Raw genomic sequence first — 20,775 nt, forward strand, 5'->3', positions numbered from 1 at the left:
CTACTTCAATCCTCTATTTTCAAAGGTGTTTCAAGTAAGGAAGAGCATGGTTCAAAGTAAAGTAGGCTGAGACGACGTAATTTACATAAATTTGGCAAAGTGAATCATTTGTGTCAACTCGTCACAATGTAGATTTATTAACGCACCCGTCATGATCTACATCTCCATTTAAACCAAATGTTTTAGAGCGCACTTTGAGATGTATCCAGGGCAGGGCTGTATCTGTTGCATGTGCTACAAAAATCATTCTGTGGGATGGATGATGAGTGAATCAACAGCAGAAAAACCTATTTATCAAGCAGAAATGTCCCAGCCTATGCTTCATAGACAGGTTATATTTCAGGTAGGCCTATATTTTCCATTAGAAAACCATCACGTTAGCGAACGTGTTGTGGCTAACTCACTTAGCTCCTGTAGGCTAGTGTCAGAAAAGAATGAGATGACAGTCGAAAGATACAATTTGCTTGGTAATCGCATCATGGTTTTCTACAAATACACCAATAAACAAATTGGCCTCCATCACTCAACCAATGCTAACGGTAGGCCTAACATTATTTTACCTAGGTTGTAGGCTATTGATATACGTAACTTGTATAAGATTAACGTACCTGCAGTAAAAACCAAGCATGTCTGATAAACATTCTCAGATTTATTTCAGCTTCAAGAAGAAATGGGAATTACATTTAATGTGAAAATCATCCTACCCTTATTAGATTTTCTCTGTGGTAAACTACAGTGTTGTCCTTATAGGAAGCGTTTATTGTCTTTCCAACCCACTTTAGATTAACTTCCAACAAAATTACGTCTCACTGCAACGATGCGCCATCAGGTTGTCAGGTTAATCATACACATAAAATTTGGTGCATTTCTGCATTTCTGCACTGAAGAGAGGGGCGATTAAAGCAGAATGATATTGCATGCATTTTCATTTTTTACAGAGGGGGGGGGGGGGGGGGGTGCAAATGAGTGATTATGGGCTAGGTTCATGTGGGCCCTTGAGACCAACATACCATAAAAATGTCTTCATCCTCGGTGCCACGGTTCAGGTAGTTATTTAGGAAAAACTGCATTTTTTGAGGTTCGGGGGCCCAGCGCGGGGGGAGTGGCTCCCGGGGACCAAACGATTTTTTCCCGTAAAAGTCTAGTAGGGCTACATACCGCAGCTATGCCCACAATGGACCGACAGTGGTCCGCCAGCCTCTTGCTATCTGGGGTGGGGTGGTGACGTCATGCATGACTTTTTTCAGCGAGTTTTTTCAGAGGCTACCTCTGGTGAGAGTTTGCTGGCAACATTATTATTGTAACGGTGTTACGTGGGTAAAAAGAAAACGTGGACGATGGCAACAATAGCCAGGTCGCGCCGACTGGTTGGAAAACAAGGGGGCTGTAGGAGTCATGTATGGAAGTACTTTGCATTCGAGGCGGATCTTGAGGGGTTAATCATAAATTCGGATCGACCAGTTTGCAAACGGTGCCATCGAATTGTTCAGGCGAAAGGAGGAAACACTTCCAATTTAGCGAAGCACCTCAAAGACAAGCACCCAGATTTATTCAGAGAATTCAAGGTGAATGAGTTTAATTTCGTCTGTGTTGTTCTTCTGAGGGACAATGCAGAGCTTCATCTAGTTTGCACAAACTGATTGATTCATTATGTCGACCTGTGGAACTGCATGCTAACGCTAATTCCGTGACTACACGGAGGGCTAATGTATCAATGACGTGGTCAGGCTAGAAATCGATCGAAAACGACTTGCAGCCATGCTTGCAGCAGGCTTTTCCCCGACCCCCATTGGGTAAAGTGTTTCTATCCCAATCCTGCACTTTCAAACCACGCAGGCGTGAGAGAGGGGTTTCGTCAACTGTGATCTTCAATTGCTGGAACTTTATAGCGTCGTTATTAGCCTACAACGATGGAGGAAAATACTGTTATGCAAGAGATTTTTCGGCCGTCTAACAGAAAATCTGCAGTCTGGGCGTATTTTGGCTTAATGAAAGATGCAAATGGACAACTGAATGGCTTGCCTATTTGCAATACGTGCAGAAGTAAAATCAAAGCGAAAGGAGGTAACACAACGAATTTAATGAACCATCTACGTGACAAACACAAGCAGCTTTATAATCAGCTGAAGGTACGTGAGTCTGTGAGGCACCAAGCCTCAACGATGGTGAAAAGCATTATATTTTGGCTCCAATGCCTCCCGCCATGTTTACAGAGAACTTGACTGCACATTCTGCTCATTCGCATTAAACGCATTTATGAAAATGTCTTCTAAAGAAAAGGCGCGTCTGAACGCATAACACATGTGAATTAAAGTCCTTGTCGAGGGAGTTGTGATATCGTCAGGTCAGCGTTTCGGACACAGGTAGGCTAGGGTAATGTAAACAATACGAATAGTGTTTCCATCAACCCTATTCGAATCATAGCCTGTATGCGATTTGAGAGTTGTCTAATCTGTTTTTGAGTAGCCTAGGCCTAGACTTCTATGTTTGTTAATTTCAAGTGTTTCCAGTCAGGGTTTCTTATAGAGGGAGAGCAGATAGGTTACAAACGTTCAGAAAAAGTCCTGTTGGCAAATTTGAGGAAAAGTCGGTAAAGGGGTTATTTCACACAATTTGAGGGTGCTGAATTCAAATATTTTGTTTACCAAGCTCAGAGTTTTAACCTGTTGAGGACCCATTCCCCAGAGAGTGAATTATTTTCCTGGCTCCTTCTAGAATTCTACGCGAACGTTCTATAGTTTCAGTGTTCTTAAAATTGTTGTAGGTTTTTGAACATTCTAAGTTCCGCAACAATTGAAGGTTCCAAAATTCTATGTTGAATTCAATGAACCCAGATATTCTTTAGAATGTTAATTTCCCAACATTCCCGTCACACCGGTGTGACGGTACTCCTTTAAAGATGAACTGAACTGAAATAATCAACATTGATAATGTGTTGATTATGACAATTAAAAATAAATGACACTAAAAAATGTAATTAAAAAAATCAATACGTAGCCTTTTTTAAGCAACACCAAAATTGCGTTTGTTAGTATTAGAACGCTGCCCGTTTCAATGACGTCACTGGCATGGTAGGACCTGAGAAGTTCTATAGGCAACAGCTGCAGCATATTATGTATACACGAAAATTAGTCATTTTAATGGCATGGGTTACACATTTGAGCCTGTGAGGGACAAGCCTGTAGTGTCTTGACTACCACTAGATGGGGGACGATCGGTTTCAGGCTCCAGCTCAACCTTCAGTAGGATCATTTGGGTGAAAATGACTGTGTGGGCGCTGCCGGAGCATGGACACTGGAATCTATCTGTTTCAAAGCAGTGGCGAAACGTAGGGAAAATGTTCGAGGAAGCTAAAGTGACGGGGAAAATATGTTTATTTATGTATATGTTTATTTTGGGGCGTATACATTTTGTGCAATGTACAACATAGACAAATTTTGTGCGGCACAACATAGGCTACTGTAGGCCTAGCCTACAGGTCATGTAGAAAACTGGACGAGGGGCGCTTGAGACAGCAACACGCACGCTGTCTCTCTGTCTCCCTCCATCTCTCACACACACACATTGCCTACTGTACATCCTCCACACAACTGCATACTCACTCACCACCACTACATTAGGCCTATGCGAAGCTACGGTGCATACAAATAAGCTATACACGCATTGTCACGGCAATGTAAGCTAACGCAGTCTGGACTACTGGCACTCGTAACAGCAACTCACACGGGCTCTCTCTCCCTTCCTTGAAACTGTTAAAAAACTTCGTCACCCCAAGTTGACCCCAGATACACGGAGGATACACGAGTTTGCCGTTTATTTTAGGCTAACGTTAGTGGAACGTTTGCAGATTTTTACCTTGTGGATGTTGATATTGCACGAGTCTCTTGGATAGCAGCACTGCGAGTTAAACTCCCTCGCATCAACAATCTGCCCTGAGACGGTGAACAACTGGCTTCAGGGTGAGTAGAAAGGGACATTGGATTCTGTTTACAGACCCGCTGTGATTTAGTTACCAGCTAGTAAACGCATTATTATCGATCTGTGATATCGTCGGAGTCATGGTTTATACTCTCTATGGTCGGAGTGCTAGCTTGTGGAGTTTGACATAAGAGTGTTTCCAAGGTGTTTAGCTGCTAGCCCTTTCCTAGGTTGGATCGTAGTGGACCTCATCAGAGGCTACTTCGAGATATTATTCCAAAGGGGACAGATAGGCTACTGCACTTAAAACTTTAAAAGATTGAACGAACCTTCCCGGACTTTGTAATTGCGACCAGTGACTGCATTGGGTGAACGAAGCCGAAGTTGAAACTTAGGCTCCATGGCACATAGACAGACAGTGGGCTCGCCCTTCTACGAATTGAAAAAGACTACAAGCTGCCCCACCGAGTTTGCGATAAAGTAAGCAAGAAAAGTTTTTTTTTAAGTCAGGATATGTCAAGTCAATGGCATTTATTCGTCCAAAGTTACAGACCAGTTTCCATAGTGCACATCTTATCAATAGTTTGAATGCCGTGTGTTTCTGCTCATTGACAAAATAGGGTTCAGTATGATTCATGCCCAATTAATTTCCCCTGTTAAAGTGTTCGCCTTTGTTTCACTAGTTTGGTTTAATTTTGTATGAGATTTTGTGATGTAGGCTAGCCTACGATAAACAGCTTATGGCCAATATGTAACTCAGCTAGGCCTAATGTTAGTTTCCTCAGTCATGTCAGCTAGCCTCAGACTCATTATCTGCTATGGCTGCTAGTGCTAGTGCTGAGTAGCTTACCATGCCAGTGACGTAGCCGATTGTTGAAATCCAACATGGCGGCGCCCATGTAACATCAACAACACTTTCAACGTACAATTGTATCCCTTTTAATAAATTCAGCCATTTTAATCATTGTACCAATGAGAAGAAATAAAATACATCTGTTATATCACCTTTACTTCAAATTCCAGTTCAGTTCATCTTTAAGGGTTAATGGCAGAAAAGTCCCTGAGGGTAATTGTTGAGTCATGTTATAGAACCTTTTTCGAAAACATATTTGTGATCGTACTCCCAGGGGCTCAGCTGCATCTGATCACATATTTGTGACCGTACTCCTCAACAGTTTAAGCATGCTAATTAGCATAATTAGCATAATTCACATACTTTTTGGTTTTGCCATTAGATATCATAGGAATGGCAAAAAATAAGGCATTAATATACTCTTTATGTATCAGATAGTTGTAAGACAGGACATGCAGGAATTACCCCAATGACCCTCAAGTAGCAAATGAAAATAAGCGAAAATATAAATTGAAATAATAGCTAAAATTCAGTATGACGTTTAGAAACAAAATAGAGGAAAAAAATAGATGACTGCTCATTTTTCTGTAGAAAGTCCTTTGTCACTAACTATTATGAACAGTTGTCAGTCTTTACAGAGGATTTACAATGTATTTTTTTAGGCGACTGTGCTTGCCTAGTTAAAATATTTTACTGGTGCTCTTTCCTATCATTCAAATTCCAGCCATGCAGAAAAATGGAAGAGGATTGCTGAAGAGTGCTATGGAGATTGCATTATTTGCAAAACATTTAGACAAGATATCCTTTATAGTGCAACAAAAATAAACATTCTCCAGTGCATCATTACTGCATACGATGCTGAAAGGGAAGTGGACCTAGGACAAATCCTCAGCTATGAACTGATTAATGTCCCTGAACTGTAGCTATTGCAGATAGTGATGGTTATTTGTGAAGTGGAAATAAGTCTATCCTCACTCAAGTGCTGTCTAGCAATGTGACTGCAGCACATTTAAGAAGTATGCAGGAAAGTTTGTAAGAAACTTTTGTATTGTTATTTGGTATTTGTTGTGTGGTAACAAATGATGTTAACTATTAAAGAAATAGACCTAATGTAGGAATGCACACAGATATTGCAACAGATACCGGTAATGGTGTAGGCCTATCTGATTAAGACCTGAGTGGTTGAAATGTACTTATTAAATTACTCTGGGAGCAAAGAAGACTACTTTTTTCCCCTTTGCAACTGTCAAAGAAATCCCATAAACACGGGAAGGCCTAGGGTAGCCTACATCAGATGGCCTAAAGATTAGGCTCTTCAGCATTAAGTAATTTGCATGCAGTAATTTGAACACTGACCTTGATCTAGCCTACTTTGGCTATTTAAAGGTAATTTATTGCCAAAACACCACACAATATACAGTAAATGACCTATAACAGACAATAAAGGACTTAATCACACACAAACTACTATTTTACTGACTAAAAAAGTAATAATTATGTAGGAAGTTTAGAAGTTTAAAACCCAGAATTGACCAAAAGTGCACCAAATTCAACACAAATGACTCAATACACTTGGAGGAGGCCTGCGTCCTTTCTTTTCCAGATATTTTAGGATTTGGATATCGTTTCAGTATCGAGTATCAAGATATTTATGGTAGGTATTGTATCGAAGTCATAATTTTGGTATCGTGACAACACTATGCCAGAGCCACTCTGTTTTCTAGATGTCGAGGATTGGAGGCTCTACCACCAACAAGTGATGCTGCTCAATGGCATATTAGTAGAGCACATTATCAAGCTCTAGTATAGAGGCAAGCACACATACCAAATTATATTCGAAGTTCGTTTGTTTATTAATATTAAAATTCGAATATATTCGAATATGTATTAATAATATTTTAACCATTAAATGTCTTCAGTAAGACCGATATTGGTATCAAACTTAAGTTCTATATGTTCTGTCCACCAGAGGGCAGTGTATCAGTCAATGTCAATAGACTACGTGCACGAAAGGCTGAGTATTTATGCGTGTGTTAAAATTGTTATTATTGAGCATAGGGCTGGGCGATAAAACGATAGCGATATGTATCGCAATAGACATGTAATCGATATCAATAAAAAATAGGTTTGATAGAACATTCATAATTAAAAGCAACACACACCTCCTGCCTTACGTTGTCCATAAATAAATAGGCTAAATATATCTTGCATTGTAGTATGTCAAACTCTACCAGAGTAGGCGATAGAAGTAGGCCTACCTCAACACAGACTCTCCTTGCCCCGTGCACTCTCTCTCTCTCCCTCCCTTTCAACAGGCGCATCCCTCCTCAGCATGCACATGTAATCCAAACATTCACAATCGTGCAAGACAATTGGCTAAATTACTATTAAATCCGGTTAGCATCATCAGCATGCTGCACAAGTTTGTTCAAAACTGTTGGATTCAAATTGACTGCTAAGTTCTAATCATCTCAATCCCGATACAAATGGACAAGTATTTTCCAAGACTCAAACGGGCCTGTCCCAAGGAGAAAATGTATTCATTTGAAACTTAAACACACGTAGGAAACTGAACAGTCTAACCAGACTATGATGAACTAGCAAATTAAGCTAACGTTAGACCTACTTTGTTTACAATATTTCCAGGCTTCAACCAGTGCTGCTTTTCATTCAGACTTATCTGCACATTTATTTATTTGAGTGTTTTTCATGATTGTGTTGCCATTTCTTTTCCCTGTTTGCTTTGATTGATAACTGAGGTGATTAAAATCAGAGGAAGGTTAAGTTTAAAATAAGTGTCTATGTGTGAGCTCACTAAGCGTGAACCAGCCAGCATGCTAACCTCACCTACAGGAGCGCAGATGACCAAAAATAATCTCCATAGGCTACAGGTTCGAATATTAAGAGATCCCTAAAATTCGTTCGAATATCTTTAATTTTTAAAATAATCGAATTATATTCGAATAACGAAGTTCGGAGTCAAAGCCCTATACCAAATCCAGTGTTACTAGAAGTAAAATGTTTTTACTCGTCGGTTGTTGCTGACGGTAGATGCAGTTCTGCATTAGGCTTATTCCCACTATCTAAGTGTAGTACTGTAGTACATATGTACTGTAGGATATATTCTGAGTTGAAGGTTATCTGTGCAATTTGTTATTGTGATGAAATGCATTAAACACCACATGAGTGACTCACTATGTTAGCAATAAAAATATGGTTGTGTTTTGATTAGAATTTCCAAGTTTATTACATGTTAACTGTAATCATGTTCCCATTAAATACGTTAATAAACTATAGTATGGCTTCTTTAATGCTCAAACATGTATTTAGAGAACACTTTTATTTGATTTTAGTAATTACTTTTGAAATCAACCCAAAAATCACTTTTATGGTAAAATGCTGATTATGCGGCTTAGAACTCAGAATTGAGCTTGGTAAACAAAATATTCAGAATCAACAACCTCAAATTAGGTAAGAAGGGTGGTTTACCAACTTTATCTCAAATTTGCCGTCAGAAGTTCTCTTCTGTGAAGCTGCTCTCCTTCTATTAGTGAAATTATCAAAATATGCGCATCGATTAGTTGAATGAAAACCCAGATGGACTATTGGCGTCTCGAAAATGTGTAGGTTAGGCCTAGTCTCTTTGCGAGCAAGACTATGAAATCTGTAAACTATTGAGACCTGAAATTGCTGCAAAACATTTATTGGTCGCACAGGTTTGCAAACTGATAGGCTGTCTTTTTATTTGACTTCTTGTCAAGTAGCCTACCGAATATATTAGACTATTTAACCCTTAGAACCCGATTGACGCAAAGTGCGTCAAAAAACACACCCTTTCGTCTCTGTTACATTGCTCCGCGACTGTTCATCACAACGAGATAAAACCTTTATTTTATGACAGAGAAGAAGTGGGGCTTTCCAAAGAGACTACGCACTTGTCTGTACGATCAAGTATGAAAATAAAAAGAAAATCATGAAATTAAATAAAATTGCATAATATTTAAAGTCTATACTTCTCTGTGTTCACCTGTGCACCCATTACTCTCGTTTGAATTACTCGCGAACCCGTGATCGCATAGATATGGCAAGCATATCAGATGAAAGAGGAGAAACAGGGCTATCCATTGGTACCATGGATATCGATCTTTCTGGCTTATAAAAACAGACGAAGTGACTGCAAAATATTAACGTCATGTACACAAACCAACGCTGCACACCCATTACTCTCGGAGTAATTACTCGCGGACCCGTGATCGGATATATATGCCACGTATGTTAGATGAAAGAGGAGACACAGAGCTATCATTTGATACCAAATACATCCTTCTGGGTTATAAAACAGACGAAGTGACAGCAAAATAATAACTTCATATAGCTGGACTTACCCCACGTTTTTGTCTGTTTTTGTGGCAAAGCATGTTTATAATCCAACGCTATCGTGTGTTTCTCTATGGCAAAACATGTTCATAATCCGGTTTTGAGATCCTAGCAAATTCCTGCATGGCATCCAATTCGAGGCTCACATTGCATCCCAATTTGTTCAACAAAGAAACACCTTTTTTGCCTTTACTTTGTTCAAGGCAATGCAGTAAAAAGTTGAGAATCATCATGAGTGCATACACCATAGTCACACATGCTAACAGGCAAACTTGGGTCAAGTCAGGTCATATCAGTTCGTGTCACAGATATGGAGCGCAGATATATAATATATAAATATATAATACCTAAACTCATTTTTGTTTTGCATTTTCCATTGATGTGGACTGAAAATGAATGGAAAGGTAGACATTTAAAGTCAGGCAATGTCTGGGGAATTCTGTAATGATTAGTGCGATGTAAACCAAAGGGTCTGACATCTAATGACGTTTTATTGTGTGTTATAATAGTCCAAGCAGAACAAATCAGCAACACCTCAAGAAGACTATGAACCCATCAGATTCCAGGAAGAGCTTACATCTGGGACTGCCCTATTCCGGACAAAGATCCTGTCTCTCATGGAGTCTTTGATGGTGAAAACGACATCAGAAATTGTCTCCATATTTGATGAAATTTACACGGGAGCAGAAGCTGAGTTAATACAGAGGAGGAAGGAAGTGGCAGCCCTCACACACAGACTGAAGGAGATGGAGCAATTGTGTACTCAGGATGTGTGCGACAACCTGCCGGCCCTCAAAGTGGAGCCAGAACAGCGTTTTTTGGAAACCGCCCTGTTCCATGGACAGCCAGTCCCAGAGAGCACAGAGGTGGGCATATTACACAGGCTTTACTGCCATTATTAAGTGTAAATGTTACTTATAATGTTATGACTAGAACTTTCTCTTAATAGAACTTCTCTCAAATTAAACAACTTCTTAGACTGTGGAGTTTGCACTGGAGTGTGTGGTGATGAAGGCAGAGGAACCAATGAACGCAGAAGCAATGGTGCAGCAACCTGGTAAGGACAGTAGACTACATATACTATATGTGAATAAGAGAATAACTTGCCAACATGTACGCATTTTGACCCTTACACGTACGATTCGCTGCTCTCTAGGTACACATTTTGTTGCATTAAAGCCTTAATTTTCTTGAATATCTTTTCTTTTCGAAACTATTGTTTCAGTTTATTAACCATAGCGCAGCACTTCGCAGTAAACCAGTGCAGAAAAAAAGCGCAGAAAACAAAATTGGCTAAAGAGCATAGAAAACTAAATGAAAATTTCATGCTTGTTGCTGAAACAAGACAGTAAAGATATTTTATTTTAGAAACTAATTTCAGTTTATCACATAGCATAGCCTACCAACCAGGGCAGAAAACAAAATCAGCTGAAGCGCACAGAAAACCAAATGAAAATGGCATGCTTCTTGTGGCCCACTGAAAGGCAAGATCACATTAATTAGCCTACATAGCTAACAAAAACAAGTCAAATCTGGCCTAGGCCACACTGAGCTTGGCGATGCGCAAATCTCTCGATCACAGTTTTATTGAAATCAGGGATATCATGGGTCAGTCGCTTTTCAATTCACAACATTGCCAGTGCACTTAGTCTGTCCTGTGTCATGGTATTTCTAAGAAACGTCTTGATTCGTTTAAGTGTGGAAAAGCAGCACTCAGACTCCGCAGTTGTCATAGGCGTAGTGATCAGAATAGAAAGTAGCTTTGAAGTTTCTGAAAACACACCCTGCAAGTTGTTGTCATTGGGGTTATATGCATACCTGTCAACACTCCCGTTTTTCCCGGGTTTCTCCCGTATTTCTAGGTCATCTCCCAGCACCCTCCCGTTTTGTTATTTCTCCCGGAAAACTCCTGTAATTTGCATGGCCATCAAACTTCATTTTAAAATCATTGATGCATTTAGGTTGCCAGATTGTGTATGAAATACACCCTACACATACACAATCACTTAGTTTCAATTTCAACCGTTTTGTCATAGGCTAAAACCTGGCAACCAAAAACCCAAATAAGGAAGCGGGTATCAACTGCGCAGCCTGAGTCTCGTCGTAAGCAAGCGGGCTAGATGAATGGCCTACTCCAGAACTAGCTGTTGTGAAATTGTTGGGAATTTAATTGATTAACACATCACATAAACTGTTATTGAGTGTTGTTGATACACTGAACTTGTTCCCTCGGAACCAAATCTGACAGCAAGCAGCTTTGGAGTTTTGGAAGTAGACTGCAGGCAGGCAGCTGGTGGATATATAACTGGCATGCGTAAGGTAATGGTAAGGTAAAAGCAACGACCGAAATGCAGTGTTGAAACACGTGTATGAAACGTATTAAATATGCAAACACAGATCCGGTATAAACACTGACCCCCCCCCCCCCCCCCCCCCCCCCGAAAAATAATCTCCCGTTTTTGGAAAGCTAAATGTTGACAGGTATGGTTATATGTGGTTTGTTGGGGTTGTACTCATAAAATGTCTTCAAGGTTGGCAGGTCTGGAATAACTGTCATTTGTCAGGGTCATTTTAAGATTAAGATTGTGTGACCTACTCAAAGTAAACAGTAACACTAAAGCAAGAGGCTACACTGAGATTCTGGAGGAAAAGATCAGGCAGTGTGCCAAGAGACCTGCCCCAATAGGCATCATTAGACCATTAAACCATACAATGATCCAAAACATACAGCTAAACAAGGCAAGAAATGGTTAACAGAGAACAATGTCAACATTTTAGAGTGGCCCAGCCAGAGTCCAGACCTCAATCAGTCAAAAAAGTTAGCACAAGGCCAAAGTGATGGCAAATAATCGTTCCTGCCTCAAAACCCACATTGCTGCTAAAATGGTGCGGTCTAAAATCATTGTGGAGACATTGAGAGGCTTGGTAGGTATTATAAGAACCATTTCCAGAGCTTTGATGTAAATAAAGATGTTTCCATTGATTATTTAAAAAGGGTATGAATAATTTTGGACATGACATTTTTCATAGAAATGTTAAAAAAGATAAAAATGATTTTTGTTTTGATTCTATGTTTCTACCACATTGTCTTACAACCTTTTGACATGTGGTGGTGTCATTTTCAGTCAGAATAAACATATTGTTCAAGAGAAAATCAACATTACATCAATATATGCCAGGGGTATGAATAATTTTGTTAGATAGATATACTTTATTGATCTTAACTTTATATACTGTTCTTAACTGTATATAAAAGGTATACTACTAAGTATTTGATATGTTGCTGATTAGATCATAAACGGCCACAGCAACAAAGAGGAATGACTAATAATGACTGATTCTTCTCTATTATTGTGTTACATGCTCCAACTGTAAAGCACTTTGAGCTGCATTCTGTGTATGAAAGGTACTATACAAATAAAGCTTATTATTATTACTTATTATTATTGTGCAAACCAGGCTATTTGATCTTAGCTTTTCTGGTGCAGTTTTTCATGGATTACTGTTGTCAAACACAATGTGTATAAGTTACTAATATGGTTCTTAAGACTACAAACATCATGATAACAACTTCTGTGTATAACGGTCACAATCTTCCTCTAAATAGGAGACATATAGCAAGTAGAAATTATGAAACTTCATCTCTGATAGCCTGCCCGCAGGGTGGTATTTGGTATCCCGAAAGGAAAAAAACTTGATAGCTTAGGGAGTCTTTGTATTGTACACAAATCCTTTGCTTGTCTATAAAAATGATGCTGATGTCCATCTTGAGGTGTTGGCTAGTCATTGCTTAATTTACGGAAGTTTATTTTCCCACTTTCTTGTACACTTTTATCTGTCTTCCTTCTACATGTGTTGTGGATCTGCAGAGTACCAGCTGGAGTTGAACAGTGTGCCGGACGCTCCACAGGAGCTCCTGGTCAGAGCTGATGAGGAGCTGCCGAGAGCTCCAGTCTGGCCAGCAGAGGGCGCCGAGAGCCATTTCCCTGCTGTAGGGCAGCCGCACCATCACACGGACCAGGAAACAACCTGCTCCAGCGCCACAGCAGAACCTAGTTCCAGCAAGGCCATAGAGGAATCTACCGGTCCGAGGCAGGATGGGGAAGTCAGGGGTTCTCCTCTGAAGTCAAATCAGGCCTTTCATACCATCGATCAACAGCAAAGCCAGCCCGCTGGTAGGACGATTTCCATCTCCTCTTCAGCACAGCACACAAGTTCCCCTCTGGTCCCTCAAACTGAAGATGATGTAAATGCTATGGGGTTCACTAGAAAACATAAAATAAGAGTGCGGCTTAGAGACTTTCCTTCATGGCAGGAGTTCAAAAAGCGTAAGTACCTCATAGGTTGCACATGGACTTGTTTTAAAAAGATCATCTGAGAGGAAGGATGCTTTGAATTGAATTCTGTGAATTTGCATTTGTTAAAATGGGCATCATATAGGGAGTGGAATGGAAACAAAAACCCCACCAAATGGATCTTTCCTTTTCTTCTAATCAGTTGGATTTGATTGATTTGGAAAGTGCTGTGACATAAAGAATGAGTAGGTTTTATCAGGGTATGGAAATAACTTTTAAAATGGAGCTTTGTGAATTTCAAACACATAGTTTTGCACAAATCCTGAAACCACTGTTTCAGGACGTTGAAATGACACTTGACGTTGAAGTGACACTAATTGTGCAGGAATCCTCTAGTATTTAGATGTGTATGACATAAATGTCCTACAATGCAATGACTGTTACTCTGTAACATAGAATTAGTGTTCAGTTGTGTAGAGATCTTATGTCAAGCCTTTTGATGTTAACCTATCCCCCCCCCCACTCCCTCTCCATGAAAACCACCAGAGTGCCTGGAGTTCAGCTCTGCAAGCTTCTCCCCAGATGCCCACTCCTCCTCTGCTCCACAGGAGCCCCTGGTCAGAGCTGATGAGGAACTGCCGAGAGCTTCAGTCTGGCCAACAGAGGGCGCTAAGAGCCAGTTCCCTCCTATGGGGGGGCAGCCGCGTCATCAAACGGACCAGGAAACAACCTGCTCCAGCATGGCCACAGAGGACCCTTCCGCCACAGCAGAACCTAGCTCTAGCATGGCCACAGAGGACTCTTTAGGTGCCAGGCAGGATCGGGTGGTCAGTGGCACTCCAAAGTCCAACGAAGCCACCCCTGCAGCTGGTAGACGTCGTGGTCGGTCTGCGGGTCTGAGCCCAGAGAGTCTGTCAGCACCAGGCACAACCCTTCATCTCAGGAGCCGTTCAGCTGTGGTGAACACCAGCGGCAGAAGTCATGACACTTTAGATGAGCTGGACAGCTCTCCATGTGTGGATCCACCTGGAACAAACGGTCTACTGTCACCAAAAGCAGAGAACTCTTCAGTGGTCACAACTGGACAGGAGACTACAAGTCACTGTGTGTCTTCTGAATCTGAGACTGAAAATCCCTCTGACATGGAGGTGAAATCCACTGCAGTCAAGAGAAAGAAAGCAAATTCTAAAGCCAGGGTGAAATCAGGAGACACAAATCAACAAGGTAAAGAAGACACATCATTAAAAAGAAGCTCTGCAGAGAAGAGTGAGAAGATTCCAAGAAAAAAACGAAGGATGACTGATCCAGGTAAATGTTGTAATGAAAGCTTGGGCTAGTAATAGTAGTTCCTATATAGCTGAAAATGTGGTTGGCTTCAAGTGAAGATTTTCATACAACATTTTCTGTTTCAGAGTGCAAACATGATGTGAATGGTGCCTTTTATCCCTTTGAAAAAATTCTGCAGAGACGAACTACAGTTGATGTAAAAAAAAAAAACATAACACAGATTATTAATGCATCATACAAACCTACAATATCTCTCTATCTTTATATGTCAGTGCTATTGACCACACCATGGTTTATTGATTATTTTGTTTCCTCAGGGTCAAGAGGAAGTGAGGGTGAAATGGTGGCCGTGTTCTTCATGGTAGGTGTAGTTTGCATGTGCTGGATAATGCAAGTTTGTGAATGCGGTGTTCTAACTAATCATACTCTTTTAGATAATGACATTTGTCCTACTGTGATGTAATGTAGTGCTTGATTTCTGACAGGATGCATTGTGTAATCAGTGGTTTTGTTGCCTGGTGATTTAATATCACTATTATCCACACAGTATTCTCAGTCCTTATTTTAATCACCATTAAGGAAGGCAAACTAAGTGTTTTATGGTTTTCCTTCAGTGCATTGCTCCTGTTCTCATCTGAGGCAATCCTCAGATTTCTGTTAATCGAGTCTCCAGTCAGTTTGCCATGTTTAAATGGTTGGTTGGTTACTTACATAGAATAGGAATTATCTATCGTTAAACCCAGGAATGTGTGTATTATGTCTGTAGTGTCTGTCAGTTCTTTGCACATCTCTCAAACCGTTAAACAGACGAGTTTGATGTTGTTTGGATGTGAAATATGAAATACATTGTTAAAGAAACAACAGATCTGACCTCAACAATATAGTGCTTGCTTCTGCACGCAGTGTCCTTGTAGGCAGGAAAACATTGGTCCTGTCTCGACCTTTCTGACTCGTTTTGAATCGCCTTTGACTAGTCAGAGTGGCTGCCAGCAGGCATACTGTAGGCGATTCAAAACGAGTCAGAAAAGTTGAGACAGGACCAATCAAAATGTCGGTGTCCACCACTCTAGTTCATCCAAAACAAACCAGAAAAGGGACTCAAAGTGCTAAATACCGGACTTTTCCTTTAAGTGATACACCATATACATTATTTTATATCTGACACTGCAGTCGGTTGTTGAGGTCAAGATCTTCTGGATGTTTCACTGCCATATTATTGTCTTACATTATCTTTCATATGAAAAATAGAATTACATACAGTGATTTTAGATTTATAGACAAAGGTAGGTGAAGGGAATGTGTCCTGGAAAATAAAACGTTTAAGTTTTAGATGAATTGTGTGACTTGTTTTTCAGTGGTGCGAAATGGAGAAACTCCTGGGAGCCAGCCTAGAGAATGACGGCATGACACTGATTTCATTCAACTTGAAATTCTAGTCAAGTCATTTGGTTGCGAAGAAGTATTTCAGAAAGTCTGAGATGTATTGTGTGGTAAATTTGGATATAAAGACAGGCACATTAATTGTCTATACTGTAGTAGAAAATAGAAAAGTTACCCAAATCACTCTTTTACGTGAATGTGTGAAATAATAAGACTATCTTTGATAATCAATAATTAGGCTATATGCATTATGCATACATTATATGACTTTTGTAGATGACTTAAGATATCAGACTTACCTAGCTTCCACCATTGACTACCTCTTGAGAATACCAGACAACTTGAATGCCAGGCATGGTGCAAGGGATGTTTACTGTTTCTACGTACTCTTTTTCACTAATTTCCATTTAATCCCAAAGACTTTTGTGATAAGGCAGTGTTGCCTAGATCACCTGAATACATAGTTAAATTAGCGTTCTACTAACAAGACTATGTATGGCTAGTGATATTGTTCATATAAAAAGTCAATAAAAAGGTACCATTTAATTGCTACATACATTGTCTTCATTGATCACATGCTTTGCAGTTATACAAGAAAAATGTAGGCAGATGTACAGATTTCATGTAGGCTACATTTTAAGTTGTAGATCTTTCTTACAAAATGATATAGCAATTATAGGTGGCAGAGGCCATTCCCGGGATGGACCTGCTGCGTCTTCATTCATTGTTTCGTCCATGGTTTCGTCTCTTATCGAAATCTGACCATGGAGTTGACTTTGGCGGAAAGCTGGAGGTGATTGCTGATAGGCTGTCCCAATCAGTGGCGCCTGCACAATCCAATCACGTTTGAGAGGGAAAAAACAAATTGAGGGTTTCCAAGATTTTTCTTTTTTCCTTTTTTTTTTAAAAGAAGTAACGGGTACTCACGGTTATGGATAGAAATGTAGCGGAGTAAAGAGTACAATATTTGCTTCTCAAATGTACTTGAGTAAAGTCATGAGTATTCCCCAAAAATGGTACTCGAGTAAAGTACAGATCTCTCAAAATTGTTCTCAAGTAAATGTACTCCGTTACTGTCCAGCTCTGATAGGTGGTAATGCACTCCGTTTGCAAACTGCCAAAAAAAGCACATCGAAGAAGCTCACCAAAGAAGAAGAGTTCACTGGACTGTTCTTCTTCTTCAGTGAGTTTTTTTTTAGCAGTTTGCAAACGGAGTGCATTACCACCACCATCTGCTGGACTGAGGTGTAATGGCAAGTATATCCTTCAGCTTCGTAATGGCCGCCGGGTGAATAAGGCCAGAAAATGTCAAATAGGAAGAGAATTCGCCTTATTCACCCGGCGGCCATTACGAGGCTAAAGGGTACACTTGCCATTACACCTCAGTCCAACAGATGGTGGTGGTAATGCATTCCGTTTGCAAACTGCCAAAAAAAAAGCTCACCGAAAAAGGAGGAGGGTTCACTGGCCTATTCTTCTTCTTCAGTGAGTTTTTTTAGCAGTTTGCAAATGGAGTGCATTACCACCACCATCTGCCGGACTGAGGTGTAATGGCAAGTGTACCCTTTAGCTTCGTAATGGCCGCCAGGTCAATAAGGCGAATTGGCACTGTCTGGTTACTTCCGGTTTCTGGACTGGTTGCAGTTCCTCCTCAGATTCCACTTGAGGGCGCTCGCAGGCGAGCGCAGAATGCATGGAGGTCTATGGAGCTTTACCCCTCAATATCCACTTTTCTCTGGATATAATGTTTTGAGTAGTAATTTGAATGTTGCATTCGCTAGGAGAGGCAAAGAAAATACACCCTGTTGATTGTTATATTTTTTGAAGTCACGTAAGTCTTCTAAAAAGCCTTTCAAATATGTCAGTGACGTCATTCATTAGCACAATGCTAGCATGATATGGGCAACAACGACCCAACCTGTAAGAAATGAAAACGACATAAGTACTCGTTCATTCAACTTTAGATCTAAAATCTATATTGAACTTGCATAAACTACAATAAAATCTACGATTCGTCCACGACAAGCCGGTGAAAGAGATAAATTTAGCCGTCTAGCTCCATAGACCCCCATTCGACCTGCGCTCGCCCGCGATCACCCCCAGTGGAATTCTAATGGAACTGCAACCAATTTCGATACAATGGGGCTTAATAGGAAGTGCCAAGGCTATAAAGAAAAGTTCTTTATAGATCAGTGGTTATGGTAGGTTTCCACCAAGGCTTTAAACCAGTTCACGGAACGAAAATGAGAACCAGAAACTTTTTTTTATGTTCCGGAACAGAATCGTTTATCTAAAATAATGGTATCATAATGGTAATACCGTTATTTTTTTCGTTCTTTGACAAGATTTCTGTGCAATATGACTTCGTGAGGTTCACTTCTTGTCGTTTACTCATCGGGATACATGTACTAGATTAGCTTGCCGCCAACAAGGTAGCCTAATCAAGATCGTATCCCAATCTGTAGTTTCAATCTTGGTTTTTAATATGAATTCTATCTATTTAGATAAGCTACGAATTTCCAATGCATTGTTGTACAAATCTGCTGGGTCAAGCTAATGAAAATATAGCTAAATAATGTTGGACAGCTAGCATTGACAGTACCTTGCCAATAATCAACATGGCAGAAATTTTCCTTGTCTTAATTCATGTATAATACTGAAAAAAAATGTAGGCATGTCAGAATTACAGTTATGCTGCACAATGTAGCCTATAGTGCTTTTTTAATGTTTGATGATGAGATAGAGAGTTAAAAAGGAAAATGAGTCTATGTAGATTAACAATATAATTGTAAAGTCCTAATGATCAGCCTACTTATTTGTATGTCCCGCAGCTGACATGGAGCGTTATTAACCGGTTCGGGAACTTTAAAATGCTATTTCTGTTCGGAACCAGAGAATGTCTAATAAGGGGAGAATTTCCACTCTCAGAAAACTTCCGAGTCCACGAGTGCAGAATGAATGGAGCTGTACCCCTCAAAATCCACTTTTCTCGGGATATAATTTTTCCCTTTTTTTACTCAAAGTAATTCTCAAAGTAAATTGAATATTGAAATCGAAAGGAGAGGCAAAGAAAATACACTTGGTTGAGTATTATATTTTTTTAAAGTCACTTAATTGTTCTAAAAAGCCTTTCAAACATGTCAATGACGTCATTCATTAGCACAATGCTAGCGTGTTATGGGCAACAACGACCCAACCTGTAAGAAATCAAAAGGACATAAGCACTCGTTCTTTCAACTTTTGACCTATAACCCATGTTGAAGTGATACAAACTACAATCAAATCTGAGATTTGTCAACGACAGTCAGGTGAAAGAGACAAATTTAGCCGTCTAGCTCCATTGACTCCCATTCTTTTTGCACTCATGGCGATCGCCCCTGGTGGAACTTTGGTGGAACTGCAACCAAAATTCGGTACAATGGGACTTAATCATAGACTGTAAAAAATATACGGAGTGGCCAGTCTCTCCGTAGACGGGCTCTGGAAAAAAATTCTGGTTCAAACATAGACAGGGTTCAAAGCCCTGGTTTACACACAGCGAAATTTCGCATTGCTGACCAAGATGGCGAAGTCTACCAGAGCTTAACACGAAAATCTTAATGTGATTAAAGACTTTCTAGACAAACATTGGTACTTGTATCAACAAGGATTGTGGTTTATATATCACACAAACTTAGTCAGAGCAATACACCATCAAATAGACCACTGTCAATGTTAGTTTAAACACTCAAACTTTTCAGGTAGCTGACAGGTCAACTGCTAGCATTTCTGGACATTGCATTTCATTGTAAGCCTAGCTAGGCTACATGCTGCAACACAGGTAAACAATATGTTATGTCTTAGTGACCTTGTTGTTTCTATGAACATGAATTGTTGTTTATAGGCAACATCAACTTAGAGGCATAAAGACCCCTGTATATCTTCATTAAGTACTTCAACTTTTGAACTAGCTGATAGCCCAGTTAGCTCGTTTTGCCACCACTGGCTAGACACTGCAGTCAAATGGTTAGCAGTTTGACTGTCCATTCCCCCGAGGCAACATTTCGCTGGCTGAAATTCGCGAGGTGTTTCACTGTGTGGAGACCTACCGTTAAGAGTTTTTGCTGCTGTACTGTGTAGGCTACTGTAACGTTACTGTCTACTGTACAATCTTTAATAAAAAATAAATAATACAAAAAATCTGTGTTGTGTTTTTGCATGGTACACTTATCAGTGCAATTATGATCTCCTTGGCTTGATGGCTTTTTGCAATCCCCCCCGTCATCTACTTCCTGAATTTTTGGTCAACGATACCCGGGACACCGAAACACCGGGGCACATGAAATTTGGTGGGCATGTAGCCCCACTAGACTTTTCATTTCGTTTGGTCCCCGGGGGCCACTGCCCCCCGTGCTGGGCCCCCCGAAACCCAAAAAATGCAGTTTTTCCTAAATAACTACCTGAACCGTGGCACCGAGGATGAAGAAATTTGTATGGTATGTTGGTCTCAAGGGCCCACATCAACCTAGCCCATAATCACTCATTTGTGATTTGCACCCCCCCGGTAAAAAATGAAAATGCAATATCATTCTGCTTTAATCGCCCCTCTCTTCAGTTAAGATGTTCAGAACTGCACCAAATTATGGTTAACCTGACATTCTCTGGGGGTATGCCAAGTTTCGTACA

The 20,775-nt window shown here is 40.2% G+C and overlaps 1 protein-coding gene across 3 annotated transcripts; it reads left to right on the forward strand.

The window, feature by feature from the left end:
• The first annotated feature begins 1,033 nt into the window (after window positions 1-1,033).
• On the forward strand, window positions 1,034-16,662 carry LOC121712051. 3 transcript variants are annotated; one of them, XM_042096011.1, is made up of 8 exons: window positions 1,034-1,565; window positions 9,658-10,014; window positions 10,127-10,205; window positions 13,018-13,476; window positions 13,990-14,751; window positions 14,856-14,926; window positions 15,048-15,091; window positions 16,086-16,662. In XM_042096011.1, the coding sequence occupies exons 1-8, from the start codon at window positions 1,338-1,340 to the stop codon at window positions 16,120-16,122; spliced, it is 2,037 nt and encodes a 678-aa protein (XP_041951945.1). In that variant the 5' UTR covers window positions 1,034-1,337; the 3' UTR covers window positions 16,123-16,662. The 3 variants fall into 3 exon arrangements, with proteins under 3 accessions (XP_041951945.1, XP_041951964.1, XP_041951955.1); XM_042096030.1 differs by having other exon boundaries at window positions 13,018-13,323; XM_042096021.1 differs by lacking the exon at window positions 1,034-1,565 and adding an exon at window positions 1,587-2,129.
• The last annotated feature ends 4,113 nt before the right edge of the window (window positions 16,663-20,775 follow it).

This window comes from Alosa sapidissima, chromosome 1 (genome assembly GCF_018492685.1).
Source record: "Alosa sapidissima isolate fAloSap1 chromosome 1, fAloSap1.pri, whole genome shotgun sequence".
Classification (NCBI taxonomy): Eukaryota; Metazoa; Chordata; class Actinopteri; order Clupeiformes; family Clupeidae; genus Alosa; species Alosa sapidissima.